The 16,282-nt window shown below is 40.6% G+C and overlaps 1 protein-coding gene across 1 annotated transcript in view; it reads right to left on the bottom strand.

Moving 5' to 3' along the window:
• Positions 1-2,656: 2,656 nt before the first annotated feature.
• Positions 2,657-16,282, bottom strand: part of LOC124144542 (cleavage and polyadenylation specificity factor subunit 2-like) — a 217,482-nt gene continuing 203,856 nt past the window's right edge. Inside the window, exons 18-21 of the mRNA XM_048403949.1 lie at positions 12,593-12,764; positions 11,919-11,983; positions 11,123-11,257; positions 2,657-3,669 (exon numbers count right to left, since the gene is read on the bottom strand). Coding sequence (XP_048259906.1) covers positions 3,577-3,669; positions 11,123-11,257; positions 11,919-11,983; positions 12,593-12,764 — 465 coding nt within the window. The 3' untranslated portion in view covers positions 2,657-3,576. The remainder of the gene's footprint in view (positions 3,670-11,122; positions 11,258-11,918; positions 11,984-12,592; positions 12,765-16,282) is intronic.

The raw sequence follows: 16,282 nt of genomic DNA, 5'->3' as shown, positions 1-16,282 counted from the left end.
TTCACCAGTCTCCTGTTTATAAAAGTTAGAACGCAGTAGCAGGTAATTTGGCTCTGGATAGTTTCTGCCTCTGACACGACTTAGTACCACACTTACACGATTGAGAAAAGCTGCCGCAGTATAGAAACAGAGAGATGGAAACCCTTTAGGCTACATTTTATAACCACTGCGTTTTCCTGCATTGTATGAGAGGATAAATTCAATGAACCTGTAGTCTGTCACGATAAATCTGTTATGTGTGAGGTATATACCATATTATCGTACAACTTATGGAAACATGTTGACATTTATTGAGTTGGTGCAAAGTGCAAACAAACATGGAACACTTTGAATGTGGCACAAAGTCTGTATAATAAATATTATATAGAAACACAGGAATTCGTGGATGACACTGAACATATTTTCTATACCCATGTATCCTACGAGGCCGAAAGGCAAAGAAGTTAATCATCACCCGTAAAGCGAAAATTACAATCTTCCTGGGTTGGGTTGGGCGTGATGGCGGTGTTGGTTGTGTTGGCGGTATTGGTTGTGTTGGCAGTGTTGGCGGTATTAAACAAGTGTTGATAACCTGTTTGTCGGCACGATCAGTTAATAATAATTAATGTGGTAAATTGGTCACTGATCCTAATACAGAAGTCTCTTTGTCTGTTACAACCCTGCCTCTTCTCTAATACTAGTACATAGCGTTTGGGAGAGGAACATTCCACATTGTTCATCACTGGCTATTAGGTCAACACTGATATCCGAAAAAAGCTGTTAAACAGAACCTGTTTACATTGCGGCCTAGACTTACTTTATTCTCTTCCTAAAAACCAGTTATATAAACTCAAAGGCAAGGGTTATTGTGACGTGGATGTTTTGGTCAATAACGAACCTTTATATGAATTTCTGGCTTTGAACAAAGGAAAACACCGGTAAGAAACGTGACGAACCTCATGTTGCTTATTTGCAATATTTTACAAGAGATAACTAAAATTCGGGAGAAATTGCTTCAGATTTTCTGTTTAACGGACTCTAATATGCTTTTCGTTTATGGAGGTATAAATGTAATAACTGGTGTTCACTCGGTGTAAATCCACGTCTTTTAATCGTATTTCACCATGCCAGGGCTAAATGAACATGACAGATGGCAAGCCACACGAATGTTTGAATCCCCCACCTTGCAGCGTTATGTCGCACGCCAGTTCAAAGTTCACGGGAACACCATATGATACTTACACCGACGTTAGCAACAAAACAATCACGTCAATGACCGTTGTGACCGCCCACCCATGATATCCCATCATCGAGACATGGATTCGAACCACGCATCTTCGACACAGCTTCCAGACAGAAACTCGGGCAACGGGCGGTCCGACTATGTGTCCCATCTCCTGCATCCGTGTGATGTGTTACCCTGGCCTGCACGATTCTGTCACCAATCAAACATGTTCAGGATGAAATGGAAATACTTGCACACATATAAAAGGCCATTTCCAACACCTTTCTTCCACATATAGTGGCCTCAATGAGGCAAAAGTGTCACGCAGGCATCAATGCACAATGTGGACACACTCGCTACTTGCCTTTAAACCCCCTGGTGCGACATGACTCCTTCGCACATGGCTGGACGGCTCTTCACATGGACGGTTGCTCTTTATGGTACCTTCAGGAATTGTTTTTTTCTGTGTGATATAATTCCATATTCACCGATTCTGTTTGTTTGGTATTTGAGCATATTCGTTATTTTGTTATTAATGCTTGTTGTTTTACACAGAAGACACCAATATTCCTGTAGTATCACCTAGGCTTGCAGACAATTGGTTCCAGGCCAAACAAGTGACATGATGAGCAATGATCCACTGGGCATGATGACACACAACCAGCCTGCCAAGTATTATATTTTTATATTCCATCATTTCATTAGGGTGCTTGAGTGAGTTGCATTTAAACCTGCTTTGAACAGTATTCAAGTTATATAACTGCATGTCATCTTGATGTGGCAGGACGGCCTGAGGTGGCGATCTTAGAGTTTACCACTTGAAACCCATTTCTAAACCTAGAAACATTATTAGGAATGGGATTGGAACTCACAATTATGTTTCTGGCATGGCCAGAGGGCACATTTTGCTTTTTATCCTCACAGTATTTGAGTGTGTCCATTTGACAATCAGACAAGCATGTACATGGACATACAAAGGTATCTGAAATAGAGGTCCAAGTACTGTTTAGGTCATATAGAAAACAGATATTGCGAGGATGAGGGGCTATGGTCACTACAGCTACATTCTAGTTTCCTCCTATGAGCACTGGGACCTATTCTGACCCAGAATCCTCAACAGTTGGAGGAGTGATACATGCTGTCAGTCAAGAGACACACATTTACTCAAGGGGCTAAACGTTATTCGAAAGGCATACTGGGTGTTGTGCAAAAAATGTGCTGTGAATGAAATTGATAATTTTCAGCTCCTCCTTTCACAGAATAAAATTGAATATCTTGAAGCAGTTACCCCAAAGATTTTCTGTCTCTAACAAAAATGCCAAGCCTCCTCCAAAAATTAAAATACCAGTTCCCTAGTCAGTGAAATGCAGTGGCACCTATCCTACCACTGCCAGTCACTCCAGAAGAGGCAACAGTTTAAACAAAAACATGGATCCAACAAAAGACCAATACGATTATAACCTGTGTAAAATTTATTCTTTTCAGGTTTCAAAATTACAATCTGACGCAAAAGTTGTCTGTCACCATAACAACTATCGAGTGATGAATGATGGCGTAACAAATGGCGGTCTATGAAGATGCGTACATGAAGTGTAATTCAAGTTCTGGACACCATAATTCTTCATCCTGTGGTGACAGTGTCAATGATTTATATACACAGTTCACAAAAATGACTTGATGAAAATGAGGAATTCATATGCAGTATACTAAGGATGTTTTGATTATGTCTGTTGAGATGCAGTTGTGGTAGTTATGCTTTACTGTCATACAGGAAGGACAAGTTTGCCACAAACGACATACGAACTGTAACAGTGAATCTCGTGACTCCATGCTGTGAAGAATCATTTAAAGACATTAGCCCAGATGGACACCAGTGATAACATTTGATTAACATGCAAATGTCTAAAGTTTTACATTACCCCACTCATTGTCTGAAACTGTACCAGAATGCAATCATTTCCCCCCGAGTCATAAAACCATAACATGTACATTGTGCTGTAGGAAAGATGAAGTATGTTTTAATACTTCTGAAAAAATTAATTCATGGTCATCAGAAAAAGAAAAAGAAAAAGAAATAGAACTGCTTCACATATAAGGAGTTGTACAACCAATTGCAAGTACCGGGAATCATTCTTTGTCAGAAAGAAATGACCTCGAGGTCAGGTGAACCAGTTTCTCATGCAGATTTGGAAGTACTGTATCTGATGGTGACGACCAAGTGACCATGACCTCGTTTCACAAAGTGATCTTAACACATTGATTGTCGTAAGCCTAAGATAAAGTATGGGAGTTACGATCGTCTAAGCACTAAGATCACTTTGTGGACTGAGAACAGTTTTACACATATCATGGGTCAGTGACAGAAAACATTGTCACACAATGGCGTACTGCTGGTACAACAGATCCCGGATCACGTAGTAGTCGTCACAGAGAGCACCCTCTAGCTGTATCCTCCCAGCCTCGTTCTGAAACACAAAATGTAATCATAGAATATTCATAAACATAAAGGTCAATTATCAAATACACACCAGATACAACAAGAATTTACAAAGTAACAGAAACAAAACAAATGAATGCGTGCCCATATTAAACGTATATAATACTACCCATCTGCAATGGTGGCCAATCTTCTCTCCATGGCCTTGTGAAGCATACATTAGGTCACAATAGGACTTTGAGGCCCTGGTATCCCCTAAACTGTAGTTCAAGCCTGCCAGAGTTGAGGATGTCCAATGATCAGTATTATGGTGAGGTGAAATTGGGTTTAACATCGCGTCAAAGATTATTGCACTTATATAGCGACGTGCATGCACGTGTGTGTGTGTGACTGCTTGTACTAGTCCGGACAGATGCCGAGTTATAGTGCTAGCTCATGCCGCAGTTTAACATGAATACCCCACTCAGCCACAGTATACTGACTCCGAGCCGACTAGTCCTTGTTTTAGCCCCTTAATGCCGAGTGCCAGACAGGGTAACAACAAGTACCATCTTTAAATGTCTTTTGGTATGTCGCGGCCAGGGATCGAACCCCGAACCTTCCGCTCTCCGGGCAGACGCTCTACCACTAGACCACGGAGGCGGTCTGATCAGTATATTGAGTATCTAACTTTTTCTAACATAGGTATTTCAAAAATCTAGATGACTTTTTTTTCCAAATTTACACTTTACACTAGCGGCATGAAGGGAAATCACTCACCGTCGTAACAGTTTTGCATAAAAGTATAATTAATAGTGTTTAACTTTTCACAATAGTTTAACAGCGCACGGATAAAACATTCAACTATAAGAAAAGACGATCATTTCTTCTGTTAGTGTGCAAATATTTGATGAAATGGATATTATTAATGAGTGCCTTTATATATTTCCTTTAATTCCTAAAGTGCAGGAATATTCCATACAGTCCAATGACATTTACAATGCAGACACATCATTATTTAAAGAACATTGCGGGCTTGTTCTCATTGGCAATAAGCAATATGTGTCATAATATTGGACTTATTCTATGGTTATTACATGACTTCTAGTCTATGAATCACCTTTTATTCGCAAGAGACTGACTTAAAACAGGTTGTAAAAGGACTCCTGCTACATAATATTTAAACTAAACAAGACACTCAGATTTCAAAATGGAACATATAAATACAAAAAGGGTAAAAATGTTATAAAAACAGGTTGTAATTTGATGATGATGCTATTAAAACTGATTACAAGTGACAGGTGAGTGAGTGAGTGAGTGAGTGAGTGAGTGAGTGAGTGAGTGAGTGAGTGAGTGAGTGAGTGAGTGAGTGAGTGAGTGAGTGAGTGAGTGAGTGAGTGAGTGAGTTAGTTGGGTTTAACGCCGCTTTTAACAGTATTCCAGTTATATCGCGGCGTGTCAGCATAATGTGGGAGGAAAGCCCAATGTGATGCAGGTCTCAGACGTTTACCACTTCGGTGAAACCCACGAGCACGGGTATGGTGCTGACAAACCTAGAAACATAATCGGGGCGAACCGGGACTCGAACCCACAATCATAGATTTCCGGAATGCCCAAGGGACGCAACTCTGCACAGCGCATCGCGGCGCCCTAGACGACTAAGTGACAGGTGAAGATTTAACTGTCTACAAATGACTTTTAAAAAGGTTGTATTGTTTTTTAAGTGTTTTTTGTTCTGTTACAAGCGCAGCATATGATCCGTGTATACGACTCAGGAGACGTTAATGATCACATGATGTAGTCATAGGTATAGTAAATTTGTATTAGCTACAGACAAAGAATAAAATCTGGTGCTTTTTTAAACCTCTTTTGAGAAGTATATTTTATAAAGTGAAGTGACATGAATAGTGAGGCTATGTTGCAATCAGCAATGTTCCAGGAATAGCACAGAATCTTGAAATAATCATGTCTGGGTCAGACTCTTTAGTCAGACATGGTGCACTCGGGAGCTTTTCTGCTTCGGGATCCACACAAGCATGGTGTTCAAGAAACCTTGGTGGGGAGGAGGAGGAGGAGGAGGAGGAGGAGGAGGAGGAGGAGGAGGAGGAAATCCCCACTGGAAGACAAGCATGGGGCTGGAGGAGAGACAAGCACAGGGTGCTTAGAACATATTCTATTCCAGAAATCCCATTGAGAAACAATCATGGGTGGTGCTGGAAAGCAATTCAGCTCCAGACTCCCCATAGGGATTAAAAGTATGCTGTGTTTGGAACCCATTCTTCTCTGGAATCCAAACAGGGAGCCACTGCTGCTGGGGACCTAGTCTGCTCTGATATCACCACAGGGTATTTACAGTTTGTTGGTTTGTTTGTTGTTTAATGCTGCACTCAGCAATATTCCAACTATATCATGGCGGTCTATAAATAAACGAGTCTGCACCAGACAATCCAGTGATTGATATCATGAGCATCGATCCACGCAATTGGGATACAATGACATGCATCAACCAAGTCAGCGAGCATGACCACCTGATCCCATTAGTCACCTCTTACGACAAGCATAGTCGCCTTTTACGACAAGCATGGGTTGCTAAAGACCTATTCTAACCCAGATCTTCATGGGTCGGTATTTACAGTATGAGGGCTGTACTGAGGCCCAGTTGTTAACACATTGGCTTGTTATAGGTTCGATTCCCACATCAGTGCAGTGGAAGTGTCAGTGTGTGAACTTCATCACCAACGGTGCATGCATGGAAGAGGTTTCCTTCTGTAACCTTAACAAAGCACCCCAGTGACTTACATAGTTGAGAAGAAGCACATTTTAAAAAAACAAACTTTGATTTTTTTTGACAATTCCAAGAAATGCTTCTTCATTCTCCTTTAAAAAAAAGAAAATATTAATCAGCATCAAAGACTGCAACATTTTTCACCATCCAAGCTTGCAGTTTATTTTGAAACCAATGGATGACTATATCAACAACTGTACAAGATAAATCATGATTGCCTTCCTATCAAAGCTTGTCACCTGGAATGAAGTATACACTGGCAATACAAGTTTACATCCTTGCATGTATTATTATATAGCTGTCTTTGCCTAAGACACACAGCAGAGAAAACATCTTTGATGCCTTTATCGTCCAAAAGAAACAGGCATGGCTTATGTCAAACACAATGTGTAAATACTTCAACGATATTTCACAGAACCTCGGAGTATTACTCAACATCAAAGGTTAGAGAGAAACTTCCATATTTATTCTTAAAACCAGCATACAATGTTAACAGAGAAGGTTTAAAAAAAAAAAAGGTTCAATAAATGTAATTAGGATAATAACAAGTGGAGAAAATTTAGTATGGAATGATAAGGGTACTTTCATGTTGCTTCCAGCCTTGATCTATATGACAGCCGGGAAATGCTTCTGTCACAGGCACAGCTGAAAACTAGTGAGTGAGTGGTTGAGTGAGTGAATGAGTGGTTTAGTGAGTGAATGAGAGTGGTTGAGTGAGTGGTTAAGTGAGTGAATGAGTGGTTCAGTGAGTGAGTGAGTGGTTAAGTGAGTGATTGAGTAAGTGGTTGAATGAGTGATTGAGTGGTTGTGTGAGTGATTGAGTGGTTGAGTGAGTGAAAATACAACCATCTAGACAGAGACAGTTGTCTAGTTCTCAAATATAGACATCAGTCTTCATAGGTTTCATGATCATTTGATGTTAACAAGCGTTGGCATTGCATTGTACAGATGTCAACATGTGTTCATCAGCAAGGGAGCTAATTCAATCTCACCCAGTTGCATACCACTAAATACATGACTCCACAATAGTAAAATGGCTTGAGTGAGTGAATGGATGGTTGAGTTGCTTGCTTGGTTGGTCTGGTTGGTTTGGTGGGTTGGTTGGTTGGTTGGTGTGGTTGGTTTGGTGTGTGGGTGGGTGTGGGTGCTGGCAAATGACTGAGTGAAAGAGAAAGAAGTGCTCTTCTAGCAAGTTGGTAGCCCTTCACAGTACTAGCTCTTGTGGAACACACGGCACACACTTTGTGACAATACAGGCCACTGATTGGATGATGAGTGACCAGTGAGAATGTCAGTTATGTTTTCAATTTCCCCAGAGTTTGCGAATGCTGTGGTTGTAAAGCAAGGGCTGGTTGACATAAGGCTAAATAAATGTGTCCCTTGTGAGACCCACAAAGTCAGGTCTGCTAAAGGGCTGGTTGACACAAGGCTAAATGTGTTCCTTGTGAGACCCACAAAGTCAGGTCTGCTAAAGGGCTGGTTGACATAAGGCTAAATGTGTTCCTTGTGAGACCCACAAAGTCAGGTCTGCTAAAGGGCTGGTTGACATAAGGCTAAATGTGTTCCTTGTGAGACCCAAAAAGTCAGGTCTGCTAAAAGGCTGGTTGACACAAGGCTAAATGTGCTGCTTGTGAGACCCACAAAGTCAGGTCTGCTAAAGGGCTGGTTGACATAAGGCTAAATGTGTTCCTTGTGAGACCCACAAAGTCAGGTCTGCTAAAGGGCTGGTTGACACAAGGCTAAATGTGTTCCTTGTGAGACCCCCAAAGTCAGGTCTGCTAAAGGGCTGGTTGACACAAGGCTAAATGTGTTCCTTGTGAGACCCACAAAGTCAGGTCTGCTAAAGGGCTGGTTGACACAAGGCTAAATGTGTTCCTTTTGAGACCCACAAAGTCAGGTCTGCTAAAGACCATGTCAGAGACCTGTGTTAATCATGCAGTCCATGGTGGTGGCATTCCAAGATGTAAATCACCCGGCCAACATTTACTGTGACCTGGCTCCCTAAGAAGACAAAAACTTTCAGATAATTCTTGTCATGCCAATAAAAATAACACCACAGATAGCCAGACTGAAAGTCATACAGGCAAAACTGTGTAGAGCACAAGATACTTTGGAACAAGTACACAACTTATAGTAAATCAAGCAGGGAAATAACTACAGTAAACTACGGTTATACGAACACGCTTATAACGAACTGACGGATAAAACGAACTTACTTTATTGAGCCCGACTATTTGCTGTAGTTATGTAGTCATGGTACACATGCTTATAACGAACTACGGTTATAACGAACTAAAATTAGTAGTCCCTTTGAGTTCGTTATAACCGTACTTTACTGTAAATAAAATCTGTCAAAGCAGACTCTGACTAATCTACATCTCTGTCAATACCAGTGGGAATGAGGCAGTTCTTATTCCCCATTGAATAAACAAGTAAAATAAAATGTCTGAAATTTAATTAGACAAAAAAAAACAGAAAAAAACTTCTTTACACCAAGGAATAAATCCCCACAATGACACTTTTTCTATATATATACTAGGGCTGTTACGATTCACTCACGTATTCGGTGAATCGAACCGTAACCATTCATGAATTAAATTCGTTATTCGTGGCCACTAGAATCAAATATTTATGAATATGCAATCATGTGTATTTACATACCCTGTACCTAAAAATATCCATAAGAACATATTATAAACATAGATTTCTTTCAATGACAACACTCTTATTATATTTAATTTGACAGTATTGTGGTCACTGGTCATTGTCGCATTTGAGCAGATATGAGTACCTGGATAAGTGCAGTATATAAAAGTATAATATATTAATAATTAACAAACCATGTCAAATAATTTATGTTGTTATTGTTTCACTGACTATAATAATAATAAATCAACTGCTGACTTTTCATTGTATTTGTGAATTAATATTCGCATTCGTTACCCTATATTCGTGATATGAATCGTATTATCCTCACAGTGTATTCGTTGCAGCCCTAATATACACTGAAAGTGTGAATAATTAACCACTTTCTATCATAAAATGGTAACTTCCTGACAATGGAACTTCTTTCTAATATTATCAAAAGCAATCTCCTGACTGGAGTCCTATGAATGTCTTCGCCCCACAACGATAATATGTCATCTCCTGTTCTACGTGATCTGTCAGATACAGAGCATGAAAAGCACCAGATTTAAAAAAAACATGTGCAATTTGTATTGTAACGGGTGTGTTTGGGCGAGCAGTCCCAAGGTAATCCATGGGTGTATTTGGATGAGCTATCCCAAGACAAAACCACGAACAACTGTTTCCCTGCAGTCTAATCACTGCTCCAGGGATCAGTGGCAAAAACAGCATCATTTGAGTGAATTTCCACACCATCATATTGCACATATCTGCCAAATTCTTTCCTTTACAGTTTATTCTGTTCTCTGATGTGCCACTCAAAACACCCACATTATTAAAGATATATGATCCAGATTAAAGTGTAACAGTATCTGTCTGGGGAATAACCTTATTAGTCACATTGTTGAAATTGTGCTGTAGCTCACCTTGAGATTTCTGGAATAAGTACAATATTAGACCATAAAAGATTTACAAGTATAAACAAGAGGTCTGTCCACAAAAACATGCTTCCATGCATGTGCATGAAACTACACTTGCTGAGTAGGTAGCACAGTATGTCAAATGAAGAGTGAGTGAGTTGGGTTTAACGCCGCTTTTAACAGTATTCCAGTTATATTGCGGCGTGTCAGCTTAATGTGGGAGGAAAGCTCGAAGTGATGCAGGTCTCAGACGTTTACCACTTTGGTAAAACCCACGAGCACGGGTATGGTGTTGACAAAACTAGAAACATAATTGGAGCGAACTGGGATTCGAACCCACAATCATAGGTTTCTGGTGTGCCCAAGGGACACAACTCTGCACAGCGAATCGCGGCTTCTCAGACGACTGGGCCTCAGATTCGAACCGACAGTCATAGGTTACTGGCATGCCTATGGGGAACAATTCTACACAGCATTTGTGGCCCCTAAGTGGCCAAGATAATACTTCACTTGGGTGTTGCTGTTGTGGATACAAAACAACATTATACACACACAGGTAAAGTCATCATGCTTATCATTTTTGGATATGGAACCACCTTAAGTTATTACAATTTTCAGTTATGCATGAAAATACACATGACCATAGAACACTATTCATTGCTTAAACATTGTAATTCTTCAATGAATAATAAATTTAAATTAAGGGTGACGGAATGAGTATTATTTTACGCCGCTTTTAGCAATATTCCAGCAATATCAAGATGGTGGACACCAGAAATGGGCTTCACACATTGTACCCATGTAGGGAATCGAACCCTGGCCTTGGGCGTGACAATACACCCTTTAACCACTAGGCTAGCCCACTGCCCTATAAATTTGAAGAAAATAGAGTATCTTACAAATACAAATAGTTGGAAAAGTGCTAATGCATAATACAACAACAACTATATATGCCAAACATAGGTAGTGGGTTGTTTCAGAAGATTCAGTTTCAGCTCTCTGTCACTGTGTAGAACATCATGCAAACTAAAGGATTCTTGATGCACAGAACATTTGATTCTGGCTTCCTCCATTTTCATACTTTCCTTGTATGTTTCAGTGCAAACTTTGTTGTTTGTATCTCACACCAGCACAATACCTAGCACTCGACTACAATAACAGAGCCTCCTCACCCTCCTGACTGCCACAGCATTGTTACAGATGAGCACTCCAGCCACAAACTCGCAGGGGATTCCTTCTTGAAGCAGCACCAGCTTGAAGTCGGACAACTTGGGCTCATTGATGAACACCGAGGTGTGCACTGGGACCTGTTCAGGGGAAGAAGTCACATATTAGTCGGGACAAGAGTGAGTGAGTGAGTGAGTGAGTGAGTGAGTGAGAGTGTGCTGAAACCTGTCCATTGTTTAGATGGATTACAGTAGGGACCATAGAGTGAATGAGTGGTTGAGTGAGTGGTTGAGTGAGTGGTTGAGTGAGTGGTTGAGTGAGTGGTTGAGTGAGTGAGAGTGCACTACTGAAACATGTCCATTGGTTAGATGGATTACAGTCGGGACCATAGAGTGAGTGAGTGAGTGAGTGAGTGAGTGAGTGAGTGAATGCACTGAAACCTGTTAGATGGCTTAGTCGGGACCATAGAGTGAGTGAGTGAGTGCAGTGGAACCTGTACAGTGGTATCATTGGTACTCAGGACAATTCAGTTGTGGCCTAGCATGTTAGGTTCAAGCAGGAGGAGACAAAGTGATGCAGACAAAAATGTGTATAGGTACAGCGCTGACACACTGAATATCACAACGGGGATCTGGGGTTTGAACACTACATCTATTATTAAAAAGAGACTGCTAAAAAGTTGGCTAAAAAAGTTGGCTTAAGCACCGGGCTTGTAGTAAAAGATTCAAATCTAGACTGATACATTTCTCTCTCATGTAAAAAAGTGAACAATGTCAGTCCAATAGCCAACCAGCAACACACCTGAGTCGGAGGGAAGGATTCCAGTGTAGGGATCAGATCCTGAGCTTCCTTCTCATCCTCTAAGGCTGAAATGAAGAACAATTCTTTCAGTTATTAAAGAACAAGCCAATGAATAATGTCAGCAATTGTGAGTCTGTTATGACAAAATACATACATGCTACCTTGGTGTACCTGCAGATTTGACAGTGCGAGATTGAGTTCGGAACCAAACATGGGCCTTATGTGTGTAGTTTTTCAAATCATGAACAAAGTAAATATTTCCATGAATTGTTGCCATGGGTGTAGACAAAGTTGTCAAAACTAACAAGTCCACCTGCAAAATTCTGGAGGGAGTGTGATATTGACTTGTGGTCTACCACTTTTACCAGATGTAGTTATAATAAGTAGGGATGAAATGATAAAGCAAGGTCACGATATACAGATATACGATACGTATCATGATATATGCATATTTACATCAAATCACAAGGAAATTTCTTGACTATAAATATATATCAGGTTCCAAAGGAAAAGCTAGCTGTAGACACATGAACATAGCATCATTCCAGCTATATGACGTCCGCTTGAGAATATTAGACTCTGAACCAGACTATCCAGTGATCAACACACCGGTACTACTTTAACGTTACCTTTTCACCATATCTGGAGCATGAACCTATGATAGCTTCACCCACCTTTAAGTCTGCGCTTCTCTTGGTCAATGGCATCGCCTTCCTCGATCTCAAACATAGCGCCAGTATCTGTCTTGTCAGTGGACATGTTGAGATAGCCATCTATCCAGGCCAGCTCGATGTCCCTGGCCTTAGAAAACATCAGGGAGGTGACCAGGTGGTCTCTCATCCTCAGCTGCAACACACAACGTTTACACACATGAACAGACAGATGGGCAACCATGACATCAACAGATACAAGCAACAGCCTCAACAGCGATGAAACCCCTGTCCACATATATGAAACCCGTCCACTGACATGAAACCCCTGGCCACTGATATGAAACCCATCCACAGATATGAAACCCGTCCACTGACATGCAACCCCTGGCCACTGATATGAAACCCCTGTCCACAGATATGAAACCGATCCATTGATATGAAACCCCTGGCCACTGATATGAAACCCCTGGCCAAAGATATAACACCCTTGTCAACAGATATGAAACCCTTGTCAACAGATACGAAATCCCTGTCCAAAGATATGACACCCTTGTCAATAGATATGAAACCCTTGGCAACAATGTAAAATGTTCTTGGCACAAGATATGAGTAAAAGCCCCAACATTCCATGAACAGACACAAAAAACTGTGTCCAATATACATTTTTATGAGTCTTGCAGCCATGTCTGGGGCAGAGAGCATCTGAACAGCCATAGTGGACAGGATATAACAAACAATCACAGAAACAATGGGACTGACTTTCCAATCTGTAAAATTCAGTTGAATCAACTTCCTGGAGCCTGTGCTGGTTTCACAGCATCAGTGTGATCCCCAGGTTACATATCAAGATTTACACTGACAATAGCACAGGGGATTGATATACATGTACAGCCAAATCTCATTACATGAGTCTACTGAGATAAACCAGACAGGACAGCCACCAGTAAGTGATAACTGTCATCCATCTGCTGCAACTCTTTCTACATTGATGTGTAACCATGAAACTTCAAGGCCTTTAATGCAGGGGAATGGAGGTCAGTGTCCTTGGACATGCTGGCTACCAGTACATTTGATCTCTCATCAGCAATGTCACTGAATAAAACATATGATCAAAGTGTAAAAGCAAAGTTTCACTTTTTTAAATCAAATCAAGGAGTGTACTAAACTTTATTTTTGTCACTTTGATCTCTTCCATCATTTCTAATTGTTAAAAAACTATGACATAAAATATATGATCTGTAGTTTGAAACTTCAAATTGCTTAGCACACATTTTACACCCTTTTCTCTATTGTATGAAGGGAAGAATGACGAATCTGGTAGGGGTTTACATACTCTCACAAACTTACTTCAGTTTTCACAATCATTCTCAGTTAACATTCAGATAGGCATAGAAAGGTATTTCTTTCAAGTGTTCCTGATAGCACTCATAGACTGTACGCTGTGGAATGAGTTGCAAATCGCCTTCCAATGATGCCCTGTCCTTCCGGCAATTCTCCAGGAACTCAGCAGTGCTCTTTATGAAGAGAGGAACACATTTCCCAAGGCAAACCACCCAGACACTTATTTGGAGCATGAGTCGACGGTGCCAGGCTGTGATCACATCACATGAATTACATACATGTGACTGAGAGTGTTTTGTTTCCAAAATGAATTTGTTTGCGACGATTTTGTGTCATCTTGATGAGATACTGTCATTTTGACGGGTGATCTGACTGATTATTGGTCACAAGTTGTGTGCTGGCATTGTGTGGCACATGACAACAGACTTTTGTTAATTAAACATGTCTTCATGCAATATTGTCTTGGGCTATTTCAATGGATGCACACAATTTGACATATTGCCTTTTAACGTGGTGATTCTTAGCAAACTTTGAGAAGTATATAAAGAACTCTTTGGAATTAAAGTTTGCCAACAAGATAAATACACTTTATCCTCCCTCAACATTTCTCTTCATTTTAGATGATAAGCAGTAGTAGAAAGTTTGGAAATACCTTTTCACAGATATTAATAATACCCTTTCCAATTTCTGAATCAGGAAGACTGCAGTTTACGGGCTCAGCGTACTGCAATAATTGACTCCAGCTGCAGGCTTTGTGATCCTTAGGATTAATGCAGGTTACCCCAAACTCTATCCTCATCCCTTAGATCAACCACCCCATTACAACCATCAGGGTTAGGTTCCTCTTTCCGATCAACCACCCCTTTACAACTACCAGGGTTAGGTTCCTCTTTCCGATCAACCACCTCTTTACAACTAACAGGGTTAGGTTCCTCTTTCTGATCAACCACCCCTTTACAATTACCAGGGTTAGGTTCCTCTTTCCGATCAACCACCCCTTTACAACTACCAGGCTTAGGTTCCTCTTTCTGATCAACCACCCCTTTACAACTACCAGGGTTAGACTCCTCTTTCCGATCAACCACCCCTTTACAACTACCAGGCTTAGGTTCCTCTTTCTGATCAACCACCCCTTTACAACTACCAGGGTTAGACTCCTCTTTCCGATCAACCACCCCTTTACAACTACCAGGGTGAGGCTCCTCTTTCCGATCAACCACCCCTTTACAACTATCAGGGTGAGGCTCCTCTTTCCGATCAACCACCCCTTCACAACTATCAGGGTGAGGCTCCTCTTTCCGATCAACCACCCCTTTACAACTATCAGGGTGAAGCTCCTCTTTCCGATCAACCACTCCTTCATGTCCTTCAGGTTTAGGTACCCAATTACAATCTTTAACTGTTCATTAGGGTATGCATCAGCTATCTCATCTCATTAATTCATTGTAATTTGAGGAAAACCTGCACAATTTGTAACAAGTTTTGAGTTTGGGGAGAACAAGCACAAGTTATGCCCATGGTCTCGTGGTAAAGCTATCAGATTACTCATTAGTCTAGCTTAGCTTCAAGCTGGCAATATGAGTTTGATCCTCTCAGCGGCACAGAAAGAGAGCAGCTCATAAAGTGTAGTACTCCCATCAGGTTTATTGTGTTAAACATACTGTGCACTGAGGGTGTTCAATGTTTATACTCAGAGGCAAAAGTTATTGTGACATGGAATTTTTGGAATGAATTTTTGGATTTGAACCAGAGAAAGAGTATGTAAATATTAAGGGTGTGCGTTATTATTGGTATATCGGTATATTGGTAAATTGAGGTTCATTCTTTCCACAATACATATCACAGTATCATTTTTTCATCTCGATATATTGGGTGATGTCAAATAGCGATTGTTTTAATGTTATTTTCTTGCCAAATTCCTTCGCTACCCCCCAGCATGCATCCGGGGGCCGCAAGATGGCTTCATATTTATTGACTGAGTAAACATCACATTGTACCAGCATCTTGTTTTGTTCCATTTATGAACTTCAATTCATACCTTAATGTATCAGATTGCTGCCAAATTCAAAACTTAGAATTATACAATATATTGTGATATGTATCGCAATACGGCCTTGTGCCCAGCAGTGTTGATCATTACCATAACTTGTCTGTCCATGTAATAACATTTCATTCCATGCAGTAATAGTTTAACACTGATTCTGTTTGTTGTTTGTGAGTTGCAATATCTTTGAGTATCGTTGTCAAGTACAGTTGTGTGAAAGTGAGGTTAGGTGAGGTGAAATGTAGTTTAACATCACGTTCAACATTATTGCACTTATATAGCGATGTGCATGCATGTTTGTGCGCGTGTGTCATAGTCCGGACTAA

Source organism: Haliotis rufescens, unplaced genomic scaffold, assembly GCF_023055435.1.
Source record: "Haliotis rufescens isolate VD_foot unplaced genomic scaffold, xgHalRufe1.0.p SCAF_3, whole genome shotgun sequence".
In the NCBI taxonomy this organism is placed as follows: domain Eukaryota; kingdom Metazoa; phylum Mollusca; class Gastropoda; order Lepetellida; family Haliotidae; genus Haliotis; species Haliotis rufescens.
The sequence above is the reverse complement of the archived record's forward strand: the minus strand, read 5'-3'. Positions and strand labels throughout refer to the sequence as shown.